General features: G+C 57.6%; 3 protein-coding genes across 3 annotated transcripts; all 3 read right to left on the bottom strand.

Moving 5' to 3' along the window:
• Window positions 1-6193: 6193 nt before the first annotated feature.
• LSCM1_04435 (uncharacterized protein) lies at window positions 6194-8593 on the bottom strand (the record flags this gene model as incomplete). Its single annotated transcript, XM_067321944.1, has 1 exon — window positions 6194-8593. The coding sequence occupies one exon, from the start codon at window positions 8591-8593 to the stop codon at window positions 6194-6196; it is 2400 nt and encodes a 799-aa protein (XP_067177039.1).
• A 2663-nt stretch (window positions 8594-11256) lies between these two features.
• On the bottom strand, window positions 11257-13254 carry LSCM1_04434 (uncharacterized protein; the record flags this gene model as incomplete). Its single annotated transcript, XM_067321943.1, has 1 exon — window positions 11257-13254. The coding sequence occupies one exon, from the start codon at window positions 13252-13254 to the stop codon at window positions 11257-11259; it is 1998 nt and encodes a 665-aa protein (XP_067177038.1).
• A 3503-nt stretch (window positions 13255-16757) lies between these two features.
• On the bottom strand, window positions 16758-21284 carry LSCM1_04433 (uncharacterized protein; the record flags this gene model as incomplete). Its single annotated transcript, XM_067321942.1, has 1 exon — window positions 16758-21284. The coding sequence occupies one exon, from the start codon at window positions 21282-21284 to the stop codon at window positions 16758-16760; it is 4527 nt and encodes a 1508-aa protein (XP_067177037.1).
• Window positions 21285-22798: the final 1514 nt, after the last annotated feature.

Raw genomic sequence — 22798 nt, 5'->3', positions numbered from 1 at the left:
CGTGTGCCCATTCGCCTTCCCCCCCCTGCGCCCCTCTCGGCTTATTCATAGGATGACGCAGAAGACGAAGGCAGACAGAGAGAGCGGCTCGAACGGCATTGCGAGAACGGAGGGAGCCGAAGCGTGAAGGCAAAAAAAGGACGGAGCTGAGTGAAAGGAGAAACATATCAACGATTGGGAAAAGCCGGGGGAGAGGGGAGGGACTGGGACAAGGTGGAGGCTTGCGGGTGGTGGGGTGGAGAGGATGGGCGGCTGGGTGTGAGCAGAAACAAAAAGAACGCGGGCTTCGTTGCGTGCCAGTACCCATGGGAAGAAAAATGCCCGGCGCAAACTCACACACATCTGCGCAAGTGGGCCCACGTCCAGCGAAATAAATAAATAAGGGCCCAGCATCGCTTATCCGCTCTCTCTCCCTCTCTGATGACCATGCCGGCTCAGGCACTCCCTCAAGTGTAGAGAAGCGAAAAAGGAAGCGAGGAGATAGACCGACTTCAAGCGTCAGGAGAGATGGGGACAGAGAGGATTGGAGGAGGAGGAAGAGAGGGAGGGAGGGGCTGGTGGCAAAGATGTATATATGACTGTGAGCCTCTTCACCTCGAAGGGAATGACAGAGAGGGGCGAGGGGCCGGTGTACCGCACTTGAGTGGAGAGCACGTCGTTGAAGCATCTGTGCCCCTGCCTTGCTCCCCCACCACCACCCTCCTCCTCCCCGCAGAGCGCATTTCATCGAGGAAAGCACAGATACAGTCCACAAGGAAAACAAGAGGAATGCATATAGATAGAGAGAGAGGGTCGTAAAATCGAGGAGGGATGCGTGTGAGAGAGGGAGGGACGGGGAGGAAGGAAAGAGATGGCGCGTATGCGATTCGAGGGTGGCGGCATGGGGACACGGAGCACTCCAAGTGAAGACTGGAAAGGAATGGCGGCGTCGGCAGCTCCCCCCCTCCCCCACGCCCTCCCCGAAAAGTCTAAAAGAAGCACCAAACATGTGAAATCAAAGACAGGTAGTTAATACGGGCGGAGCGAAACCAAAGAAGGGGATGCACAGGTGCAAGGAGAGAGAGAAGGGGCATTTCCTGGTTAAACCGCGAAGCGTACGGTTGTGTCGAGGAAACAAACGTTGACGAGGCACATAATAAAGAGGAACGCTTTTGCTGCAGGAATAAATTTAAAAAAAGAAGGCATCAGCGGTGTTGTCGAACGAAGAAACCAAAGACACACATGCGGGGGGAGAGGGGGGGCAAAAGGGAGCGAAGGAGAGAAGCTGAGAAGCGTGCACTTAGTGCTCCTCACGGAGAAAAGAAAGCTCTGTGCGCGTGTAAGGGGAGTAAAGGAATGGGAGGAAGAGGCCGTAGCAGATGCTTCTTCTTTTTTGGGTGTGCGTGCATGTGTTTGTGTGGGAGGGGGGGCGGGGGCTTTCTCCGCCTTTTTCCCCCTCTCAAATAGAGCAATTAATGCGCACACGCTTCAGTGCCTTTTTTCCCCCGGAAATACCGGAGAGAGAGAGAGATGAACGCGGATATGCACGAGAATCAAAATATACAACAGTGGGGGGTGATAAAAAAAACGTAGAGAAAAGGTGGCAAGAGAGAGAGAGCGAGACACACCCAAATGCATACACCAGATGCAACAGGCACGCAGGCACGCACACAAGGAACCAACGTGAAAACCAATTTGCAGCTTTCCGCCCGGATTTGGAAGTGTGTGTGTGTGTAGGTGTTCGCCTTGCACGGGTTCTCTGGATCTTTTCCGTCCCCTCCGCCTCTATTCTTTCCATGTAGTGCTTGGTACATGAGGTGCAACCGTACACCAGCACAAGCGCACATCCACACACAAACAGATGCGCCGAAAGATAAAAGAATCGCTGCACATAGCCCATCACCCCGCCCCTCGCGTGAAACGCGCCAACGGTGCCGACAAAAGAGGCGCGGCGGGTAGGGGTCACAAAGAAAAAAAGCAACTAAAAAATAAAGTCGGAAGAAAAGAAGGCAAAGTACGGGACAGTGGAAGGGGAATAGGAGGAGGAAAGAAAGAAACTGAGGTGTATCACCCAAACGCACATGCGTATATGTGCAAGTGGGACAGAACAGAACGACGATGACTGCTATCATACGAGCGCTAACAACGATAAAAAGAACGAAAAAAAAAACAATATCGGGGCGTGGTGGAAATGGGAGCAATGAAGCATGCGTACATGTACGTCCGTACGTGTATGTGTGTGTGTGGTGTGGAATGAGTACACCTCCGCCGTCCACCAACGCATGAAAGGAGCACTGTACAGAGCTGTAGCACCACAACGGCGAGAAGCGCAGGCAAACGCATGCTTAAATACAGACACACACACACACATATATATATACTCCCACGGGCACCTATGCACAAAGCGGAAAGGAGAAATAAAGAAGAGGAAGAAAGGGGGGAGGGAGTGAAGGGAAACGTCCAGCCCTTATAACGAACGAGGGTACAGCATGATTTCAATTACCGCAGCAGAAACAAACTGAGACACAGAATACGACGAGCCCTTAATCACAGAAAGGGTGTGCGCGAGGAAACCTACAGAAAGAGGACAGAGGGAAAAGGGAGGCATCAACCATGAGGGAGGGGAGGGGGGAGGAAACAGCAAACGATGACGACATGGGCACGCAGGCAAGCGCATGAAAAGGAAAAAAATGTGCACCACGGACCAAAGGAAAACCAGTAAAGTGTCAAGAGACCAACTAACGCAGATCACCGGAAGGTAAACTGCTCAACGAAGATGAAAAAAAGCAAGCCCGTCTGAGCACGCATCGTACCTACGCAGAAGTGATTTTGGCGTCGCGCGCAATACATGCAAAAAAAAAAAGAAACAACACCACACGGGTGGTAGAAGTTGAAAACGGAAAAAAAGATTCACTCCTGCACGACCCTTCGTGCAGTATGCGGGGAGGAGGGGATAAAATGCAATCATGAGGGCGCGCATAAGGCTCTGATTAGAGACAGACGATCCGATGTGAAAAGAACAGGCACCCCATCCCGTACGCGAGAGAAGACATCCATACCCCATCTGGAGGACGCACACGGGAAGACATCCTCGTTGGTGGGCACGCGCAAAAATCGAGGGAGAGGGGAGGGGGAGAAGGAAATGTATTCAGAGCTGCACAAAAAGAATACAAAAGACACATGAATGGAAACAGCCATGCCGGAAAGGAAAGGGCAGTGGTGGAAGTAAACTCACCAGCGCACGTGACAACAGCAGTTGGGGCAAAAAAGAGAGAGAGAGGGGCGTGAAGAAAGGCAGTCATGCAAGACAGGCTATCACGGCACCTCGGGCAATCGAACTGAGGGAAAATAAAACGGCAAGTTGGTGAAGAGAGGGGGAGAGAGGGGGGAGGGATTCGAAATGCGCTGGAAAGGCGTAAAAAGGGGAGCGAAAGAGAGAGAGACCCCAAAGACGATGTTGAGGAAAGAGGGGAGGAGAGCACATCAGTGACGAGAAGCAACAACAAAAAATAAGAGCAAGCCGCAGTTGGGTGTCGTATACACACAAGAACTGAAAAACGCACAGACACCTACTCACAAGGCAAGAGAGAGGGGGGTCAAAACGAAGAGGAGGAAGAGAAGAAGAAAGCGTACCTGTTATACGTATGCAAACAGACCGCAAAAGAAAAGCACGGTGGGGGAGGGAGGATGAAAGAAGGAGGTCAGTACACACATACACACACAGAAGCACATAAATGAATAAATAAATAAATATATATGTCGACGAAGAGGAGCAGCGGAAATGAAACCAAAGGAAAGGGAAGAAAAAGGGCAAAACTGCTGTGGGCCTTGTTGAAGGAGCGAGGTAGGGACGGCCGCGAAAGAGAGAGCCCCCGCGACGGTAAAGCTGATCAGCCCCGGCGCATTCTGCTTCGATACGTGACTCACACGTTAAAACTAAAGAGCACGATGAAGGGGAAAAAAGAAATCCGACTCGTGGCTGCCGAGGAGATTGCCTGAAGATTGAGGAAGGGGCATCTGCATGTGTGTGGGCGCGAGCAACAATCCAAGCACAGACACAATTACGCTAGAAAAAAACAGAGCATCTAACAGAGACTGGTAACATTAAATGTGTGTGTTGTGTGTATGTGTGTGCGTGTGCAGGGGAAAGGGGGGCGGAAGAGAAAGAAACTCGTCCGGTCATGAAGAAAACGTGACCAAAAAGGGGGAAGGCATATGTGCATGCGAGGGGGAAGAGAGATGCCGGGAAGGTCCCTTCACATACCAGAGACGACCCAAGCAGTAGCAAACGGCCGCGAGCAATTCAAAGAGAGAGGGAAACAAAGCGAGAGGAAGAGGGTCAAGTCGATAATCAGCCCCGAACCCCCGTGCGACACACCAACCTACACACACACAGGAGAGAGGAAACACCTACGTGCACATACATAGACGCAAGCGCCCACGTCTTCCGGTGAGAAACACAAATCCATTTTGGTCCATAACGAGGCTGGAAGACGCCACGCAGCTCCCCAAGCGACAGAGTCAGAAGAGCAGAGGAGGGTGGGGGGCAAAGGACAGAGAAGGAAAAGCGCTAAAAGCGTCTTAACTTCTTGGCTTGGGTTGTTCGTTGAACGACAGGCAAAGACCGACCAACTACAGACACGTTTTCTTCTCCCTCCCTCCCCTCCCTCTGCATGTCGTCCTTCATGTTACTTGCCGGCGCGTCGCCTGAAAGAGGAGTGTAGCTGTGGAAACGTATGCGAAACATAAATGAAAAGTTGGAGCTTGCGGAAAGAACAAGTAGACCACACCAGACGACCTTAGTTCTCTGCATCGCCACGGTTATGCGGCTGGACAAAGAATAGTATTACCGCCTAGATTGAGAAAATCGCAACGCTCAAACAGTTAGGCACATGCGTATACGCGCACACGAAATAAAAAAATACCTGCAATTAGAAAATTCAAGAGGAGCCCATCGCCAAACAGCTAAGGAAGAAGAAAAAAATAATGAAGAGAGTGATCGCCTCATCTGCAAGCGATAGGGAAGACTCGTGAGCGAGCACTAAAGAACGAAACCGAAAACGCCAAAACGAGGTGAAACGTCCGGCAAGCGGCGACGAGAACAACAAGAAAAAAATGTGCGTCGAAGTTTCACCTCAAAATGCACACAGGAAGCAGCAAACAGAAAAAAATGACGACAATTGAAAAGTAAAAGAGAGAGAGAGCCGGGCACACAATAATGAAACTAATACAAAGGGGAGGGAGGGGGGCAGAGAAACGCCAGCCAGAGACATGCATACACACACACGCACAAACAACGAAAATGGAAAGAAAATGATTCGTAAGAAAAGGCAACCTTACGGATAAGCAGACGCACTTCTGTGATCACAAGCACAAACGCACCCTTCAACGCACTCTCTCGAAACCATTGGCGGAGCTTGCGCGCGTTTCCTTCATCCCGTCCGTCACCTGCAAGAATCGCGGAGAGGGCAGGGGGGAGTAGGCCGATGCCTCTCTCGTCCGCCATGGCTCTTCTCGATTTGGTTTGTTCCCACATCTGCTGTCACTCTCTGCTTCGCTTGAAATGAACCTCTCACACACAAACACACACACACAAGAAATAAAGAAGAAACAGCTCCCACCCCGCGCCTGCTGGACTGCTCTGAGCACACAGCCTTTTACACGCACATGCAAGGGAGAAAAGGTACGCAGGTAGCGGCCATACGAAATTGGACGACAAAAATGTGTGGGGGGGGGGGGGCGAGCACGCCAACGCATCGACGGCGGGATAGAAGAGCCCTGGAAGGCCAAAAGCGATGACGATGAGAGCGCAACACGGAGGAGCAGTTGGGGACACGCAAAGTATAGAAGAGTGGCTAAATGGCGACAGTGAACAGCGCGGTGGCGCCCTCACTGTGAAACGAGAAAGGGAGAGAGAGAGGCACACACACGCACCAGGCCGCGTACAAGACGAGCCTGCTGGCGGCCCCCATCTGGAGGAAGACAAGCGCGACGGGAAGATGGACGAGAACACACCTACAGTCCCGGCACCCACCGGCGACATAGAAAAGCGCGCACGCAAAAACAAATGGGAAAAGGGGGAGGAGCATATATACATCAAGGCAAGACTGCAGCCCCCCCTCCCTCACCTTCCCACCACGAAAGAAAAAGGGGAGAGTGGCTCACAGACGCACCGACACACATGGCCGTGAAGCGTGTCTGCAACGGCCCCCCTTCAGTTGTCCAGGAAGAGGGTGGAATCCTGAGCAGCGGTATGAGCGAAGCGCATGCTGTATGGATTGTTACGGTATCGCATCGACCTTGACGCCCCGCTGCTGGGCGTGGTGGCCTGGCTGCTGCTGTTCAGGACCATGGTCAGGGGGTATCGGGTGAAAGGGGAGGCCGCCCGCGAGTTCGTCTGTTGTCGCGAGTTAGCCTCCCAGCCTCCTGGCTGCGTGCCTGGGTCCATAGAAGGCGCACCCTTGGCGCCCGCGTATGCCTGCGGCACACCACAGCCAGCGCAGTGCGAGAGGTACGGCACCTCGGTAGAGGGCGCAACATCCGCTGCATAGACCGCTGTAGTTCCCTGACGCTCCATGCGTCTCTGCCGGAGGGGTGCCACGCTGTACTGGCGACCTCCAGCCCCATAGACATTGTGCGCTACGCTGCCAACTGAGTCGCCATAGTCGAGAGCTGCCTCTGATGGCGCCAAGAACGAGGTGAGGTGCAAGTTTGGCTCCGCTGAGCCAACTGAGCTGCTGCAGTGGAATTCCTGATAGAAGTCACCGCTTGGCTCGTACGCATTATGGACGACGCAGTCATACGTGCACAAGGGCTGCTGCTGGTACTGCTGCTCATACAGCTGCGGTGGCTCCTGCTGGATGTAAGGGTTGTGCACTGGCGTGTAGGAGACGCTTGAGCAGTTGTCCGCTGGCGATGGAAATTCGGCACTTTGGCAGTGGTGCGGCACCTGCCCGGAAACCTCCGCAACGCTACGGAGCGGAGACTGTACAAATACGCCAGAGGAGGAGTGTGGTGAGCTGGGGCAGGGCCTCTCGGGGGCCGAGTTGGCCACGGGCAGTCCACGGGTCGTGGTGGCTTCGACGGAGAGCGCCGGCGGGAGCGGCAAGCGGCGAGCTCGAGTCGACATCAGCGGCTCCGCAGGCGATGTAGGTGTTGCCGATGCGCGGGCCCCCGGCTCAGCGGAGTGTAACATGGTCGTGGAGAGCATGGATGATGAGGAAGGTGTGACGGCCGTGCCGGGCGGCATATGCGCTGTCGGAGATACTGAGACGCTGCGCTGCTGAAATGCTCGGCGAGGCGCCGGAATGTCGAAGCGGGTACGCTGCGCACCCTGCGGGGAGTACTGCGGAGTGGATGGTTGGCTGCCGTGCACAGGCGACATGTCAGAGCTCAAGTAGCTCGCCGCCAGCATCGGCGGTGGGTTTGACTGCGTGGCGTGATAAGAAGAGGCGTTGCACGGCTGCTGCTGCTGCAGGCGCTGGGACACCGGCATTTGAGGCTGGTGACCTCCGCGGTGATAGCCGCCCGAACTGGCGAGAGGCGTCGGTGCACCACTGCTGTAGACGCTGCTGGCCTCACAGAGGGGCGCGCGGGTACCCCACGTGGCGGGCGCCAAATTTGCTGCCGCTGCACCGTGGTGGCGCCGAGCGTGACGAGAACTGTTATCCTCCGCCAGCTTGGCCATCAGCGGCACTCCGTTGCAGGAGTCGAATGGCATTGTGTTGTGGATCTCACTGCATGCCCGCATTGCTGCCCCGGTCTCCGCATAGGTAACGAAGCAGATGATCGTCTCGTGCTCGCTAGTTTCAGCGCTCTGCGTCACCCCCTCCGTCTCCTTTCCTTCGGCTCTGTCGGCACAAGTCAGCTTCAGGCGTCGCCCCCGCCCCCCGGAAGCTGTCGGTAAGGGGTCATACGTGTCGCTATGCACCGAGATGTCACTGACATTTCCAAACTGACCAGCAAACACCCTCATCTCGACCTGGGTGATGCTCGCCGGCACATTTCGGATGAACAGCTTGCGCGCCTCGTGGCATCGCTGGCCGTAGAGTCCACCGTCATGCTTGTTCTGAGCCCATTGCGTCACCACCTCTGGCATCGGAGGCGTCGTCGGCAAGGATGCCGCACGAAGGCGAAAGAAGGCGCGGGCAAGCAGAGCATCCTTGTAACGTTCGAACTGCACAAAACCCGTCTCCTTCGAGATCCCAGTCTTCACGTTTAGCATCACTTTGGCCGACACCACGTGGCCAAAGTTCTGAAACATCTCGTGTAGATCCTCGTCTTTGAAGGTAGGCGGCAGCTTCGAGACGAAGATGTTACGGTCACTGTGCCCCGGCTCAACGGATAGGGCATTCATGGCCCATTCCCAATTGCCCGGCTCATCGAGAAACGTCTGGAAGTCCGCCACGTTACCGGAGATGTGTGGCTGCGCCAAGACGCCACCACTTGACTCGCTCAACGGGTGCTCCGAGCACGACGAGTTTGTGAGACCCGTTGACAGAAGGCCGTTGGCGACCGGGATGGCAGAGGATACAGAGTGGCAGGGGCTGTGCACCTGCGGCGCGACGTTGCCGGAGCCGTGCGCGCTGGAGATGCTCTCTGGCTCATGGGGCATGGTTGCTTTTTGGCAAGGTGGAAGGCGCGGAGCTTGTGGGCAAGGACTTCAGGGCAGAAGCAGAAAGGAGAGGCGAGTGGCGGAGGCGTACAGAGAGAGAGGGAGACAAACACGTGAGAAAGCACGAGAAAAGAAAAGGTAGAGCGAAGGGGTGGAGAGGAGATCGAGAAGGACGCGAAAGTGGCGTCAGTGCGTGTGTAGCCAAGGGAGAGGGAGGGTGGGGTCCGTGTTTGCTGTCCCTTGTGTGTTCGCAGAGGAATACAGCACACAAAAAATGGGATAGCGCGAGAGGGAAGGGGGGAGGGGGCGGCGATGGCGGACACGAAAGCGGTGACAGAACAAGAGAAGAAAAAAATAAAGAAACGACAAACTTAATGAGGGTGAAGAGGGCAAAGAGAGAGAAAAAAGGGCAAAAACAGCACAATGGAATCGATTGGGCTGGAGAAGAGCGGGGGTGGAAAGGGAGAACGAGAGAAGGGGAAGGAGGAGAAGGGAAGAGATTGGGGGAGGGGGGAGGAGGTGTGCACAACGAGCGAGTGAGCAAGTCCGAAAGGAAAACGGGAAAAGCGAGAACGAGTGAGAGAAGGAGAGGCCGTAACGTCCCTGGAAGGAAAAGCCAGCAAAAGAAAAGAAAGAGCGAAGCAGAGAAGGGCACAGATACACCAAGGCAAACACACGGTAAGTAATACACACACGTCGCACACAAGTGGTTCGATCGCTCTTCTTCTGGTCGTTGTCGCTGTTATTGTGGTCGATGGAGTCGGTACGGTTGCTTTTGTACGCCTTTTTTTCTTCTTCGCAGCTTCGTCTGTCTTCACTCTGCCTATCTCTGTGCGTAAGCGTATCGGGGGGGGCGATTAGAGTAAGCGGTAAGCTCTTTGCCTGCTCCTCACTCCCTTGATCTCTCCCAGCTCCCTCAATGCGCGCTTGCGTCTACCTGCGTCGGATCGCGCTAGTTTGCGTTGCCCTGAAGGAGCGCTCGAAAAAAGGGCAAACAGAAAGATGGGCACTGAGGGTCGTGGTGGTGGGCTTGCCGTGGTTATTATTTAGAAACTGAGAGTAAACAGTAGAGGAGAACAGGGGGGAGTGTGTGGGTGGGGCGGTGCACACATACACGTACACGCGCAGGCCCAGAGGCAAATGCTTTCTGAGAGAAAGCGGCGCAGAGCGGCAGAGAAAGTGACGAGAAAGGGACTAACAACGGGGAAAGTGGGCAGGTGAAAGAGGGGGAGGGAGCGGAGTGGGTTGGCCGGACGGATTCGTGTCAAGGGTGTCTCTCACTTTCACACAGACACACACACACAAAAAAAGAAACAGCGCACGCGCGGGCACAGCACCAAAAAGCACGCTGGCAAGCCGGGAAAACAAAAAGAGATTTACCCTACACGCCGGTACAGCGTTCGCAAGTAAGATTTGCGTTCTACGTTGAGGCCGAGACGATTGCTTTCGGGGGCCTGCCTGCTCGCTCACTTTGGCGTGTGACCGTTTTCTCGCTTCTTCCTCTACAGCCAATGATGGGAACACGAACTTCAAAAAGGGCAGCACGGCAATGCGAACTCCGTCAGTGTGGATCCTGGGAAGAGGGCAGTGCTCTACGAGGGGTCGAGAGGAATATCCAAAGGCCAGGAGAGAGAAAAAGGATAGCTGCCGTTTTCGTTATATATGTGTGTACTGAGCGGAGAGACAGAGGAAGAGAGGAAAATGTGTGAACTCCGGGAAGGGGTCGGGAAACTGAGAAGTGTGTAGGTGTGTGTGTGTGTGTGGTGGTGGTGGTGGAGGGGGGGAGTAGCGTTCCAGACGTGGGTACTGCAGTCGTTGGAGGGTTACCTCTTTTGAAATGGATTCACCAAGGCAAGGAGTACGCGAGGGAGGGGGGACATTATGATGAGGTTGGGGAAGAATAAAGTGCGCAGCACACGAGCACGGCGCGGCCGAGGACGATAGAATCGAGTCCGGCATGTGTCAAGATGGAAAGCAATGCAGCAGCACATGCGACAGCAAGGGGTCCTCTTCCTGCGAGGGGGGAAAAGCGAAAGGCATCCAACGCTGCTGCTTCGCAAACTCACGCTCGCTCGACGCCTTCGGCATCGGTCAAGCATGCAAGACAAGAGACCGAAGCCGGACTCATCACCTTTTCCCTCTGATCTCCGTCGACTCCGAGGGGTATGGGGGCCTTTCTTCGCCCAACACAGAGACTCCTTTCGCCCCCCTTTGATAAAAAGGGCATCTGTGCCAGCGCCAGTAGCAGCACATATACGCTGCATCGCTGTCGCTATTGCGTCCCTCGCCTCCTTTTTTTTTCAGACGCATAAGCCCTCCGCACGAATCGTCTTTACGCTTTTTTTTAGAGAAAGCGCCCAAGGGGGAAGAGAAGTACTCGGCATCGAACAGTCTATCACACGGGCACGCACAAGCTCTTCACTCCTGCTCCTCAACTCCTCTCTCACTCACTCTTTCAGGCTTGCCGCATTGAATTAGGTCTGCATTACTGTTTCTTGGCTTAACTCAAACCACTTAAGAGAGGGACAAAAAAAAAGAGATGCGCCAGTCGATGTATTACCCGTCTCGATACCAAAATTCGGTCACCCTCACATCTGCATGCACAGGGTGCCCAGCGCTCCGTGAGCAGTACGGGAAGTCCCGCAACTCTTCTCCTCCCGTCCCTACAGAAAGTGAACAGTTCGGCGCGCTGCCTGCGAGGCGGCCGACCGCTTCACCTCCTCCGACTCCACCTCCTTATAGGTGTGCTTGAGGGCGCTCTTCGCTTGCCGACGCTCGCGTTGGGCAGCCTTGACAGCCTGCCGGCGCATCTTCTTCTCTTCTTTGGTTTCGTCCTTGCGACGGACCGTGAGCACGAAATCGGCGCAATCGCGTACTCGGGGCGACTTCGCCCTATCCTCGCTGTCCGAGTCGGAGGTCGGCTCGCGCACCTGCACCCTTTTGCATTCCCTCTTCGCAGAACCGTTGATGGTAGCAGCGGCGGCGTTACTGCTGCTGCTGCTGCTCGGTGTGGCCCCGGAGCTGAGGAGGTTCCCCTTCACCACTGCCGTGCCAGAGGTGCCGTCACCATCGCCGCTACGATGGTCAGCGCTGCGCTCGGCCTCTCCGCCTGTTGCTTCGCCGCCACGACGCGACACTGACGCCTTCCTCGCCCTGCGCGCCTGCGCAGAGTGGCGTGGTGCTTGAATCACGTTTGGCTGGTTGTAGTACGTCGAGCACATGCTGACGGCCGTCTCGCAATCCAGTTGATACGCCTTAGGCTTCACCTCCATCACAACCAGCTCTTCCTCTTTCTCGGCGGTGCTGTCCTTCTCCGGTGTCGGCGACCGGACTGCCGGCTTCTCAGGCGACGAGCTCGCTGAGGCACTAGCAGCCGCAGCGTTGCGCCGGGCCACACGCATGCGCGCGGCACGGCGGATCTCTTCAGTGCCTTTCTGAAACTCCTCCGCAAAGCGCTGATGCTTCTCAGGTAGCACTGTCGTCCTATACACACCGCGAGCATCTGAGTCGAAGGCGCCGACGTGGTGCGAGAGATACTTGATCTGCTGAATGAGACCCTTGTTTCTGTGTGGCTCTGCCGTCTCCACGTCGATGCCGGCCCTGCTCAGGAGAAACTCTTCCAAGGCAGTTAGGTAATTGTCCATGGGTAGTGCGCCATGAGTACGTGGGTCATCCGTGTAAGCGTCGTTGAGTCGCGCATCGGCGTCGAACTCGCGCATCATCTCTGTGAACTGCCGGTCCAAGGCCCGCTGGGTGGTGTCGTGCGCGGGATACTCCGTCCCGTCGGCCGCGTGGGTGCGACTGGGCCCGCCCTCCGCGCTATCCACGGGAGCGACAACGCGGCGTCGTCGTGCCGTGCCACGTTGGTGTGCGGCCTTGATGGCTGCCTTCTCATCCTCCGTGAGGAGCCGCCACAACTCTCCATCCTCTTCGTCGAGTCCGTTCCAGTCGTCATCGATGCCGTCGTCCATCATGACATCACTACCGCCTTCTTTGCCCCCGCCGTTGTCGCAGCTGCCAAAGACAAGCTGGCGCAGGAAGTCGTCCGTCACCTCGCACTCCACCTCATCATCGAAAAGCTTCTCCACCTCTTCCTCCTCCTCACCACTGACACTATTCCTATCACCTCTTTCTCCGCTCAGGCGAGTGGCTGGCGCCAACGAGCAGCTGCCTACTAGCGCTGGGGGAGCAGCAGAAGCTAGCGCGGGCGCAGCCTTCGACTTGGGAGCTTGCAGGTGTGGGGTTTCATCCTCCCCTCTGTCCTCCCAGTCATCGTCGACCCCCTCCCCCTCCCCCTCCTCCTCCTCCTCGTACTCGTCGTCCCATTCACCCTCTCCGTCGTCGCGCTCGTTTGCCCACTCCCTCTTCTGCGCGTGCACCTCAGTGGCGTCGTCAGCGCAACCCACTTCACCCCCATATTCCACTGCAGAGTAGCGACAACGCTCATCATCGAACTCGGCGTTTGCAGCGACGGCGTACAGGTTGAACTGACGCCGTACCGTGTCGTCATCGTTGGCAGGAGCGCTGCCTTGATGCTGGCGATAGAACTCCGTCTCGCTCACCCACAAAGGGCCTTGGTCTGCGCCATCTGCATCGCCGTATGAGCGAGGCACCAGCTTATAGGTGACCCCCTTGTTGCGAGGCTTTTTGACGCGCGGCATTGATTTGGCGCTAGCGAAGCAAGAACGAAGGTATATATTGCGGTTGGCTGTTAGTCCGTCGCCGCTGCACAGGAGGCTCAAGGAGAGAGAGGGGGGCACACACAAATACACACGCATATATATATATGTCTATGTATATATATGTATGTCTGTATGTAGGCGCCCACGCGAAAACAGAAGAACAGAGAGAGGTCGCCGTAGGGCGCGAGTCAGCGCAGCGGCGACACACGAGAGGCAAATAAGCACAAAATAAATGCGAAGGCGTGACGGCACTCTGTTGACCTGCCCCTGCCCTAAGTGACCCCGTGAAAGGAAGTTTTCGTGACCGCTGTCTCTTCTTTGTTTTTTTTCTTAGTACCTCTCCTGCGAATGCTGCCAAAGACAACTCGCACGATGACTTTCATCATGAAAGGAGACGGCGTCAGCGAGGGAGGGAAAGGGGAGAGGGTAAAGAGAGCGATGAATGAGGGGAGGAACGAGAGAGGGTGGGGGCTGGAGGGGCGCGCTTGGCTGCAGACGCCGGCGTGCAGAAGTGCCTCGAAGAGATACGGGCTCTGGGCACACCAAAGGAAAAGGGTTGCAACGCCAGAAAGCATTGCATGTTTGCTCACGTACGCGCAAGATCGCTCTTTAACGGGGTGCGAAGAGGCATCGAGCACAAACACGCAAAAGGTGCCACGGAGATAAGAGAGGAGCGAAGTCACGCGTCTCCTTCTCAGCCCCTTTGTGGGGCCCTTCGAAACCCTAACATCCTCCATGCGCACCACGGAGCAGGCCCTCGTCGCGGAAGAGGACAGCAAGGTCCAACAGCACGTCACAAGAGGCACCTCGACGCTGTCGGCGATTCCCGGCATTGTGAATACAGTAACTGATGTGAACAGTTCGAATGCTTCCACAAAAATAAAAGTTGCTGCGCTTTTTCATCATCGCCCTTTCCTTTCGAACTGGGGAGGGATGGGAAGGCCGCTGCCAAGTGCCCCCCTCACAGACACACACCTGTGCTCCCCCTTCTCTCCATCTCTCCCCTCCTTCTCCCAGAGGGCGCGGAGAGGGAGAGGAGAAAAGGGATAATCCAAAGGGGAGAAGAGAAAAAAAAGAACAGGGGAATGTAAAAGAGCTGCTCGGAAGAAAAAAAACTGAGCTAAACTCAGCAGATAGCAGGTAAAAAAGCTGCTGAAAGGGATACTGGGAGGACGGCGTCCCTTATCAGCATCCTCTCAGCAACGAAGGACCACAGGCAGAAGAGTTCCTCGACGTGGATGAATAAAATGAATGGGAAGGAGAGACCCCCATCACGCGGGACGAGAAAAGGCGAGGCCTGACCCAAGCCACGGCTCATCGAGCGCCTTTTTCTCGGCGAATACTGACGCCGACGTTAGCATTCCATTGGTGCAGCGCCTTGTGACATTTTGGATCTTCATCCCCCTCGCGATCACGCCCGCATCGAGCCTTTTTTCTACCATCACTTCCCTTGCAAACACATCTTCACCACAAGTGCGCGCATCGTCGCTGTGCACTTAAGCAAAGGGGAGGAGGTGTGCCAGGCACCCAAGCGCCCAGGGTAGGGAAAGCCCCGCCCACCATGCAGGCAGAGAAACGAAGTAGAACGAAAAAAGCACTCCCGCGCCGCCCATCGTTCGTTCCTCTTCTCCAGCGCCTTGGCGACCTCGCCGATGCAGAGTGCAGCCGCGCCGAAAAGCCCTACAACCAAAAGCGAGACAGAATCGGTTGCATACGGAAGATGCAACACGTGACAGCGCCAAGGAAATTCCAAAGCAAGAAAAGACGCGAGACCGACGGCCACGACGTCACCGCGCGCTGTCACACACCGCCTTTCCGCCATACGCGACTGACATATCCAAACAGAAAAACATTCGACGTCAAAAACAAAACCAGTCACCTCCCGCAACCCCATCAAAACAGCAGCGACCGCACACTGGATATCTGAAATAGTGCAGCCGCATTCCCTCCTCTCATTGACAACAAGCACATACACATATCAACGAGCTGCATCACAGCAAACACGTCTCCGCCGTCCAGGGCGCGCCCCCTTCTCCTGCCGCTGAATCGGCCCATGCGGCCCAACGGCTCCTCCACCGCCCCCTCCCACACCTTTCCGCGGACGCCTGCTGCCCGACCAGCGCAAAACGGGCCTCGGTCGGGCTGCACGCCCTCACCCACGCGGGCAGCGGGCACGCTCAAGCACAAAGGCGGCGGCCCAGGCGCACGCCCGAGGGCCGCCAGGGCGGATGCCGACCAGCGCCAGGCCAGGGCACGCCGACAGCCCCCGTGCCATGCCGTGCCTCGCCCCCAGCCGCGCACAGCCGCTGCATCCCCTAATGCGCTCTGGAGACGCCACACATCCGAGCCTGGACGGCTCGCCGCCGCGATTCTGGGGAGGGGGAGGGGACTCGCCGTGTCGCCGCACCTGGTCGGACGCCGGGGATGCCGCACACGTCGGCGCGCACGCACGTCGGCGTTGCCTGGTGCAGGCTTCCTCGCGCCCTGTTCGCCAATCGCCCCTGCCCCTCTCGGCCGCGGGGGCCCTGTTTGGGTGCGATACACCGTGCCGGCGACGCTCGCACACCCCGCTCTTGGCGCCTGCGTCACGACGGCGACGTGGGCTGGGGAGCGAGTCCTGGGTGCCTTGCCCGCATGCGCCGCGACAGGGCGGCAGCGGCAGACACGCCGCGGGGAAGACCCGCGCAGTGCCAGTGAGATGCGCGTACTCGCCTCACCGCCTGCAAGCTCGGCGCTGGAGATGGGGGAGGGGGGGCGTCGGGCGCCGCGCCAGGATGGACGCCCCTCATAGCCAATAGCAGCAGGCCCAAGTGTCGGGGGAGGGGGGGTCTGGCGAGCATGGAGGAGGGGATGTTTGGGGCTCGCGCCCGTCATTGAGGGGCACTGGGGGCAAGAGGGCATTGCAGGGCTGCATCCGTCTCCCAAGGCCGACTCTGCTGGGTACCCACTCAGGAGCTGCTTGCAAACCGCGCCTGCTTGGGTGGCCAGAACGGCTCGCAAGTCGCTCTACCAAATGAAAAAGGCTTCCTTGATCTGGCAGCTGCTCGTCATGAATGTCGCATCGTCGATGGGGAGCGTTGATGTGCGGTTGTGTATGCGTGTGGAAGTGGTGGTGGTGTGTGTGTGTATGCTGAAGGGCGCGCGCAGTCGAGGGAAAAGCTGGGAAAGTTGAGGATAGAAAACTGAGTGCACGGCGTGAACGCCCCATAGCAGCGAATGAGAGATGCATGTGCATTGGCGCTGCGCCGCTTGCCATGTCTACACTCACATATGTGCCTGTGTATGTATGTGTGTGCGTGTGTGTTTCTTCGCTTCCGTGGACAACACAGCGCATATGTGCATTGTGATGCTCGGTGACATGTCCAGTCGACCATTCCTTTTTGCGTGTGTGTGTGTGCGCGCGCGCGTAACTTGTGGAGGACGCCGTAAATAAGCGGCTGTCGACAACCTTAGCCGCGAAGGGGGACGTGGCCAAACTGGGATTAGTAAGAGGCGTCGGTGAACCTCATGAGATTGTACAGGTTGTCCATCCCGTTGCCAAAATGCTGCGAGTAGAGAAGATGGTCGACACCCTCGGGGCTGCTACCGCTCTCGCAACCACTCCCCATCACCCCACCACTCTTTTTGGACTCGTTGCTGGGCCCAAGGGGCAAACTGAGGTTGAGCTGAAAGTCCGGGTATACAATCCAGCCTCTTGAACTCTCGTCCTCGTCGTTAGGGAGGGTATGTCGCGACGGTGGCTGCGCAGTCACGCCTGGCAGTGCCCTGGCGGTGCTGCGGTGACTCAGATCCATTGGTGTGGACGTCGCGGTTGATGGCGTTTGATGGGCAGTCGCTTCCATCTCGCCGCTGCCGCCAGCACCGCCCAAAACGAGCTTTGTCGTATCTCGCATCGGCACCGTACTCCAGTAGGCGCTGGTCTCGGGCTGCGACTGCATGTTCGATGCAGAGGCGGCCTTCGGCGTATCTGCGAGTGCAATGAGATCCTCCGTCCGCGGCTCAGAGGGTATCGAAATCGTTCCCCAAACCCCTGTGGGCTCGTTGCAGCGCCCAGGACCGTTGCAGAGGAGGGACGACTGAGATGCGGCCCTGGCTGCGCTGGTGGAGTGGTTCCTCTCGGCAAGGCCGCTCATCTCGGCCGAAGTGCCTTCCCATTGGAAAAGAAGGCCGTTGCCGAGGAAACCAGCTCCCCCGAGAGAGAGGGAGCGGGGGCGCGCATCGCCCAGATAGCCGCTCTTGCGAAATGCCGAGGAGGGCCTGCCGTAAGAAGCAGTTGCGGCTGGCGCAGGGCTGTTCAGCCGGTCGCGAACTGCGTCGGGGGAGCTCTGAGTGTCGCTCATGTTGACATTGCTGCTGCTGACACCACTGGTCGCACCGCATAACGGTGGGCCACTGCCATTGGCTGCCCCCATTACCTTCGCGGTATACGAGGTATGGTAGTTCGACTTGGCAGCGCACGTGTTGTCTGCGGTGTGAGCCCGGCCGTCTAAGGCATTCGTCTCGTCCGCTGTTAGCGCACTGTCTTCTGTTAACAGCATCTTAGCGGCCGCGGCCATCAACGGTGCTGTCGTGAACGTTGGCGATGTTACTGCTGCCGTGACGGGCTGCTTCAGCTCAGAATAGAAGCGCCTAGACGATGCATGCGGCACAGGCGAGCGGCCTGGCGGTGGCGGAGCGGCAGTGAACTTTATCGTCGAGGTACCTCTAGCGTCCATTGCGCCGGGTGCACCGTGGCTACCTAGAGAGCCGAAGCCAAGGATGCCCGTGCGTTCATCGGTCTGGAAGTCATTCGTACTGTCGCCGGCAACCGAGGGCGCGAACTCACAATTAACCGGGGCGGACAGCGTGCCGGAGGCAGCACCAAGACTGTTGGCGCTAAAGCTGCAGCCCCGGCCACCACTGGTCCCACCTCGAATGCTGTGCAATGACGAAGAAGTCGCCCGTGGGCCATGGCGCAGGCTCATCGCGCCACTAATCGCGACGCTCTCTTCCTCCGGCACGAAACGACGAGAGGCTGCGCCGCTGCTCTTTGAATGAGCGCCACCGCCACCAGCGGTGAAGAATGTGCTGGCACTGGGCAGCGGCCCTCGAGTGACTCGGTTCTGCGGCGTTGCTGTAGACGAAGGCAGGCAGGCGTCTGGTGGAAACGTGTTGGCGCGCTGAAGGCCGGCGGGCGAAGGCGCGAGAGCAGCAGCGGAGGCGGCAGCAGCAGCGGCAGACCTACTGAGGGGCACCGAGGTAATGAAGCCAGCATTGCTGCGTGGCTGCGGAATGAATCGATATGGCGTTGGGGCGTGGCCACTACTCGGCATGTTACTACCGTCAGACTCCGCTGAAGCAGGCTGCTGCTGCTGTTTGGGCTGTTGCACTGCGCCGGAGCGAGGCTGCGGAAGCGATAAGCCCTTTGAGCTAGAAGACTGAAAAGATGTGTTGTTGAGCGGTGTTGTGAAGGGAGTGTGCGCTGACGGTGGCAGAGGTGGACTAGTCACTCCATCGCGCGGCGGGGCGCCTGTGTAGGTGCGCAAAACCTGATAGACCGGCCCGCCTGGGCAGGCGCTTTGGTTGCTGTGACTGTTGCCGCTGCTCGCGTGAGGGCGGTTGTTGGCACCTGGGATTGGCCCAGAGGGCTGCTTCGACAGTAGTGGCGGCTGTGCAGTGGGGCGGTTAGCGACGGCGAGGTTGCTACCGTACTGCTGCAGCATCGTGTGCAGCTCTTGTGCATCGTAAGATGAAAGGGAGAAGCAGCCGCTATAGTCGCCGCCCGATACACCGATCGGGTCCGTGGGGCCGCTGCACATCCCCTGTACATTGTACGATCCGCTACTCAGCCCCACGGACGCCGCGCTGGCAAGCGCCTGCGTTCCGTCGAGCATTGAGTCGGCAGCTTTGCAGCTCCCCGTCTGCTGGGGGGCGACAGTCGGCACCGACACAGACGTTGATGGCGCCGACAATGCTGTGAGGCTCTGAACGGGTTGCTGCGGTGGTGGTGCGTTCGCCATGCCCTGCAGAGCGTACGGCAGCACTGCCGAGCTGCTTTGAACTGGTGACAGACCGGCGTACGTCGGTGTTCCGCTTGGTGACGCAGGTGCGCCTTTCGTTCCGGCAAAGGAGCGCGGCAGCAAGACCACCGGGGCGACGCTACCGTCCTGCGGGGCACGTGGTATATTGCGGCCGGCGCTGGCGCCCGGCGTCTCACCCCATACCAGTGGCATACCTCGGTTGCCTCCAGGCGCCATTGTGAGTCCAGTGGAGCCATGCAATTGCGCAGCAGGCGGCGACGTCATCGGAGTGGAAAGGTAATCAGATATGGGTAAGTCAGACCAGCTCAGCGCACTATTGTTGGGGACGCTGCTAACAAGGGTAGAATGGTGCTCACCGACGCTACCGCCGCTGCCCACGCTGCCGTTCTGGGAGAGATGGGTCACATTCCCGTTCCCACTGCCCCCGTTTGCAGCGCCAATGCTGTTGAATCTGGTGCCGCTGCTGTTGAGAGCATTGTGCCGCACAGGGGTGTCCTCCGCCAACTTCACCATGAGTGGAATGCCCTGGCAAGAAGCGAACGGCATTGTGTTGTGCACCGCCGCGGTCGCCTGCTCGGCCACGCCCTCCATCTCGAAGGTCACAAACGCGATGCGGCGGTCATCGATGCTGGCACCGGCGGCAGCGCTGTCATGCCCAGAGTGGTATGCAACGTCCGCCTCCATCGCTGCGGCGGCAACACCACCGCCTGAATGCGTAACAGCGCTCGCGGCTGCTGTGTCACGATGGGTGCTGACGGACTTCACTGGGCCATACTGACTAAAGAGGGCCGCGAGCATCTCCTGCGTAACGTCCTTTGGCACATTACGAATGAACAGCTTCCGCATTTTGCGCCGCTCATCTCCGGAAGGGGCCTTGTCGTGCTCCCGGCGGGCCCACTGCACTGTCACACGCTTCGTCCCCGTCACACACCGGCCACCCGAAAAGGCCTCCATGGCGTGCATCGCCTCCTCGTGCTTCGCAAACCGCACGAAGGCGGTACCGAGGCTGACGCCGGTGTGAATGTTGCGCATGATGGCCGAGTTGACGATGTCGCCGAACGGGGTGAACATTGCTCGCAGTTTTTCTTCGTTCAGTTCTGGCGGCAAGTCGCGCACGAACAGGTTCACATGGCTGTGATTTGCCGGCGGTTGAAGATTACGCGAAGCTGGCGAAGAGGCGCTCTCGCCACCGCCTCCACCGGCTCCTGACGTGCTGCGGCGATGGCGGCTTCCTCCGCTCCCACCTGCACTGTTGCTACCGGCCGCTGACAGTGTTGCGATGCCGTTGTTGAGCAGCAAGCTGCCGATGGAGCTGCTGCTGACGCACAGCTCCGCTGGCGCGGAGTCGTGGGGCTTGTCAGAGCGCTGCTGTCGGCTCTGCAGTGGTTGCTGAGAGCTCAAAGGGTGCCGTGGGAGAATGGGCACGGTCGGGGCGCGAGGGCTGGCTTGCGTGGTCCCCCCAGCGAGGTCATCACGGATGCTGGCCTGGTCCGCGGCATCCTCCACATCAGCGGCGGAGATGCCGATGCTCAGGTCGCTGCTTCGGCCCTGACTGCGGTCGCATCCGTGATGATCGGGAGGATTAGTACGACGCAGTCCCATGTAGCCATGGGCTGTGCGAGCGGTAGCGTCGAGTGCGGAGATGGATGATGGGAACGGCGACGCCAGCAGCAGCGGGGCAGGAGAAGAATTCTGACTGTGCTGGCGGAAACCACCGGCACGGCACGCAGAGAGCACATGAGCCCCTTCATGCACCGGGCCACATGTGTCCCCGGCATCGTCGACAAGGCGGCTGGCAGTGCCGCTGCTTGAAAGAGGCTTCATGAGACGCGTTGCGGGCTCGGCGGCGTCCCGCAGTGCACTCGGCTTCGAGGACCAGGCCGATGGCGTTGCTCTTGTGAGCGGCGTAGATGTTCTACCGGCGCTAGAGTTCTGCCGCTCGTCAAGGGCACGGGGCTTCGCCGACAGCGCTACCTTACTGCTGCTCATCGCTGCTGCTTGGGAGGAGGGCAATGGTGTGTGATGAGCAGGCAGCAGCAGGGGCCGCACCCCGTACAGATGCCTCTTTCTTTCCCCTCTTACGGCCCTTTTCTCGGAGAAGTCTGCCACCTCGGTTAACTGACCGAGGCGCACAACGGTTTAGAGGGTTAGGGCCGTTTGCAGCTGCCCCTCCACACACGCGCGCAGGCTAGCCACGCCGCAAAGAGGGGCTCAGCTGGAGAAGTGCAGAAGGGGCAGCCAGGCGTTGTGGAAGAAATGCGAGAAAAGGAGGTAGAAGAGGGGGGAAGAAAAAAGGAAAAGAGAGAGGGTGGAGGAAGAGCAGGGTACGCGCACAATGGCGATGGGGTTGGAATGGGGGAAAAAAAGAGAGGTAGCCCACTCCCCACACTCTAATGTTGCAGATAGATCGAAAAAGAGGGGGGGCACAATTAACCAAACCAAACGATGAAGAGGTGCTGCGATATGCAAGCGGGAGACGACTAAAAGAGCAGGCCAGAGCAAAGGGGAAGGGGTGAAAAAGGGGCGCAAAAAAAACAAAGAAACAATGGAGAAGAAAAAAAGGGTGACGGGAAAGATGGGATGGGGGTGGGGGTACCCAACGAAGACAACCACCCAAAGACAGGTACAATAGAAAGGAGGGAGAGAGAGAGATGAAGGTGGGGGGAGGGGGCGAGAGGGCCAGTAAAGGGGGGCGACAGAGTAAAGAGCGACTACGTCTCTTTTCGTGCTTTTTTTTCGCTGAGAGAAAGAGAGGGGGGAGGTATTCCTTTCAAACGTGCTCCTTTCCTTTTGTGTTTGGTTTTCCTTCTCCGTCCCCACGGCGCCTATACGTGAGTAGCTCGGAGTCCGCAGGAGAATGAGAGGCACTGACAAAGGAAAAAAGAAAGGATCACCGGCGGGAAAGGGGGAGAGAAGAAAGCGGCCGTAGAGGCAGATAGTCTCTACGGTTGTTGAATTGCTTCCACTCCTCTTTTCCGTTGCTTATTCCCCACCCACCCACCCCTCCTCTTCCTCCAGCGCGTGGGGATGTGTGTCTCGGCTTTTCGCTGCTGGCGTGTGCGTGTGCGTGTGCGGTGTCTTCTCTCTCGCAGAGCCTTTAGAAAGCTCCGAGAGGCAGTGCGGCAAACCGAAAAAAAAATAAGTGTCGTCAAACAAAATTCAAAGACGCAGGAGAGCGGAAGATGAACCAGAACGACTAGACACACTCGCAAACAGGGCACGCGTGGGAGAGAGAAGCACCGCAGTGGAGGAAGAAAAGAAGGGCAGGTGGCATATAAACTTTCGATGCAGTAGCCGCCTCCCTTTTCTTTCCCAGCAAGCAATACGGAGAGAGAGAGGGCGGGGCGGGGCGGGTAAAGATACACAAATCAGCGTGTCTCCGTCGGCTGGTGGGCAGAGGCCTCGTTCTGCCTGTATGGATACGCAAGAGGGAGCCGTCCTCGTCCTCCCTACCCTTTCTACTCTCTTTCACACAGAAAAGAGGAGCGAGCAGGGGATAAAAA

Source organism: Leishmania martiniquensis, chromosome 29 (assembly GCF_017916325.1).
Source record: "Leishmania martiniquensis isolate LSCM1 chromosome 29, whole genome shotgun sequence".
NCBI lineage: Eukaryota > Euglenozoa > Kinetoplastea > Trypanosomatida > Trypanosomatidae > Leishmania > Leishmania martiniquensis.
This window is presented reverse-complemented; position numbering and strand designations above follow the sequence as displayed.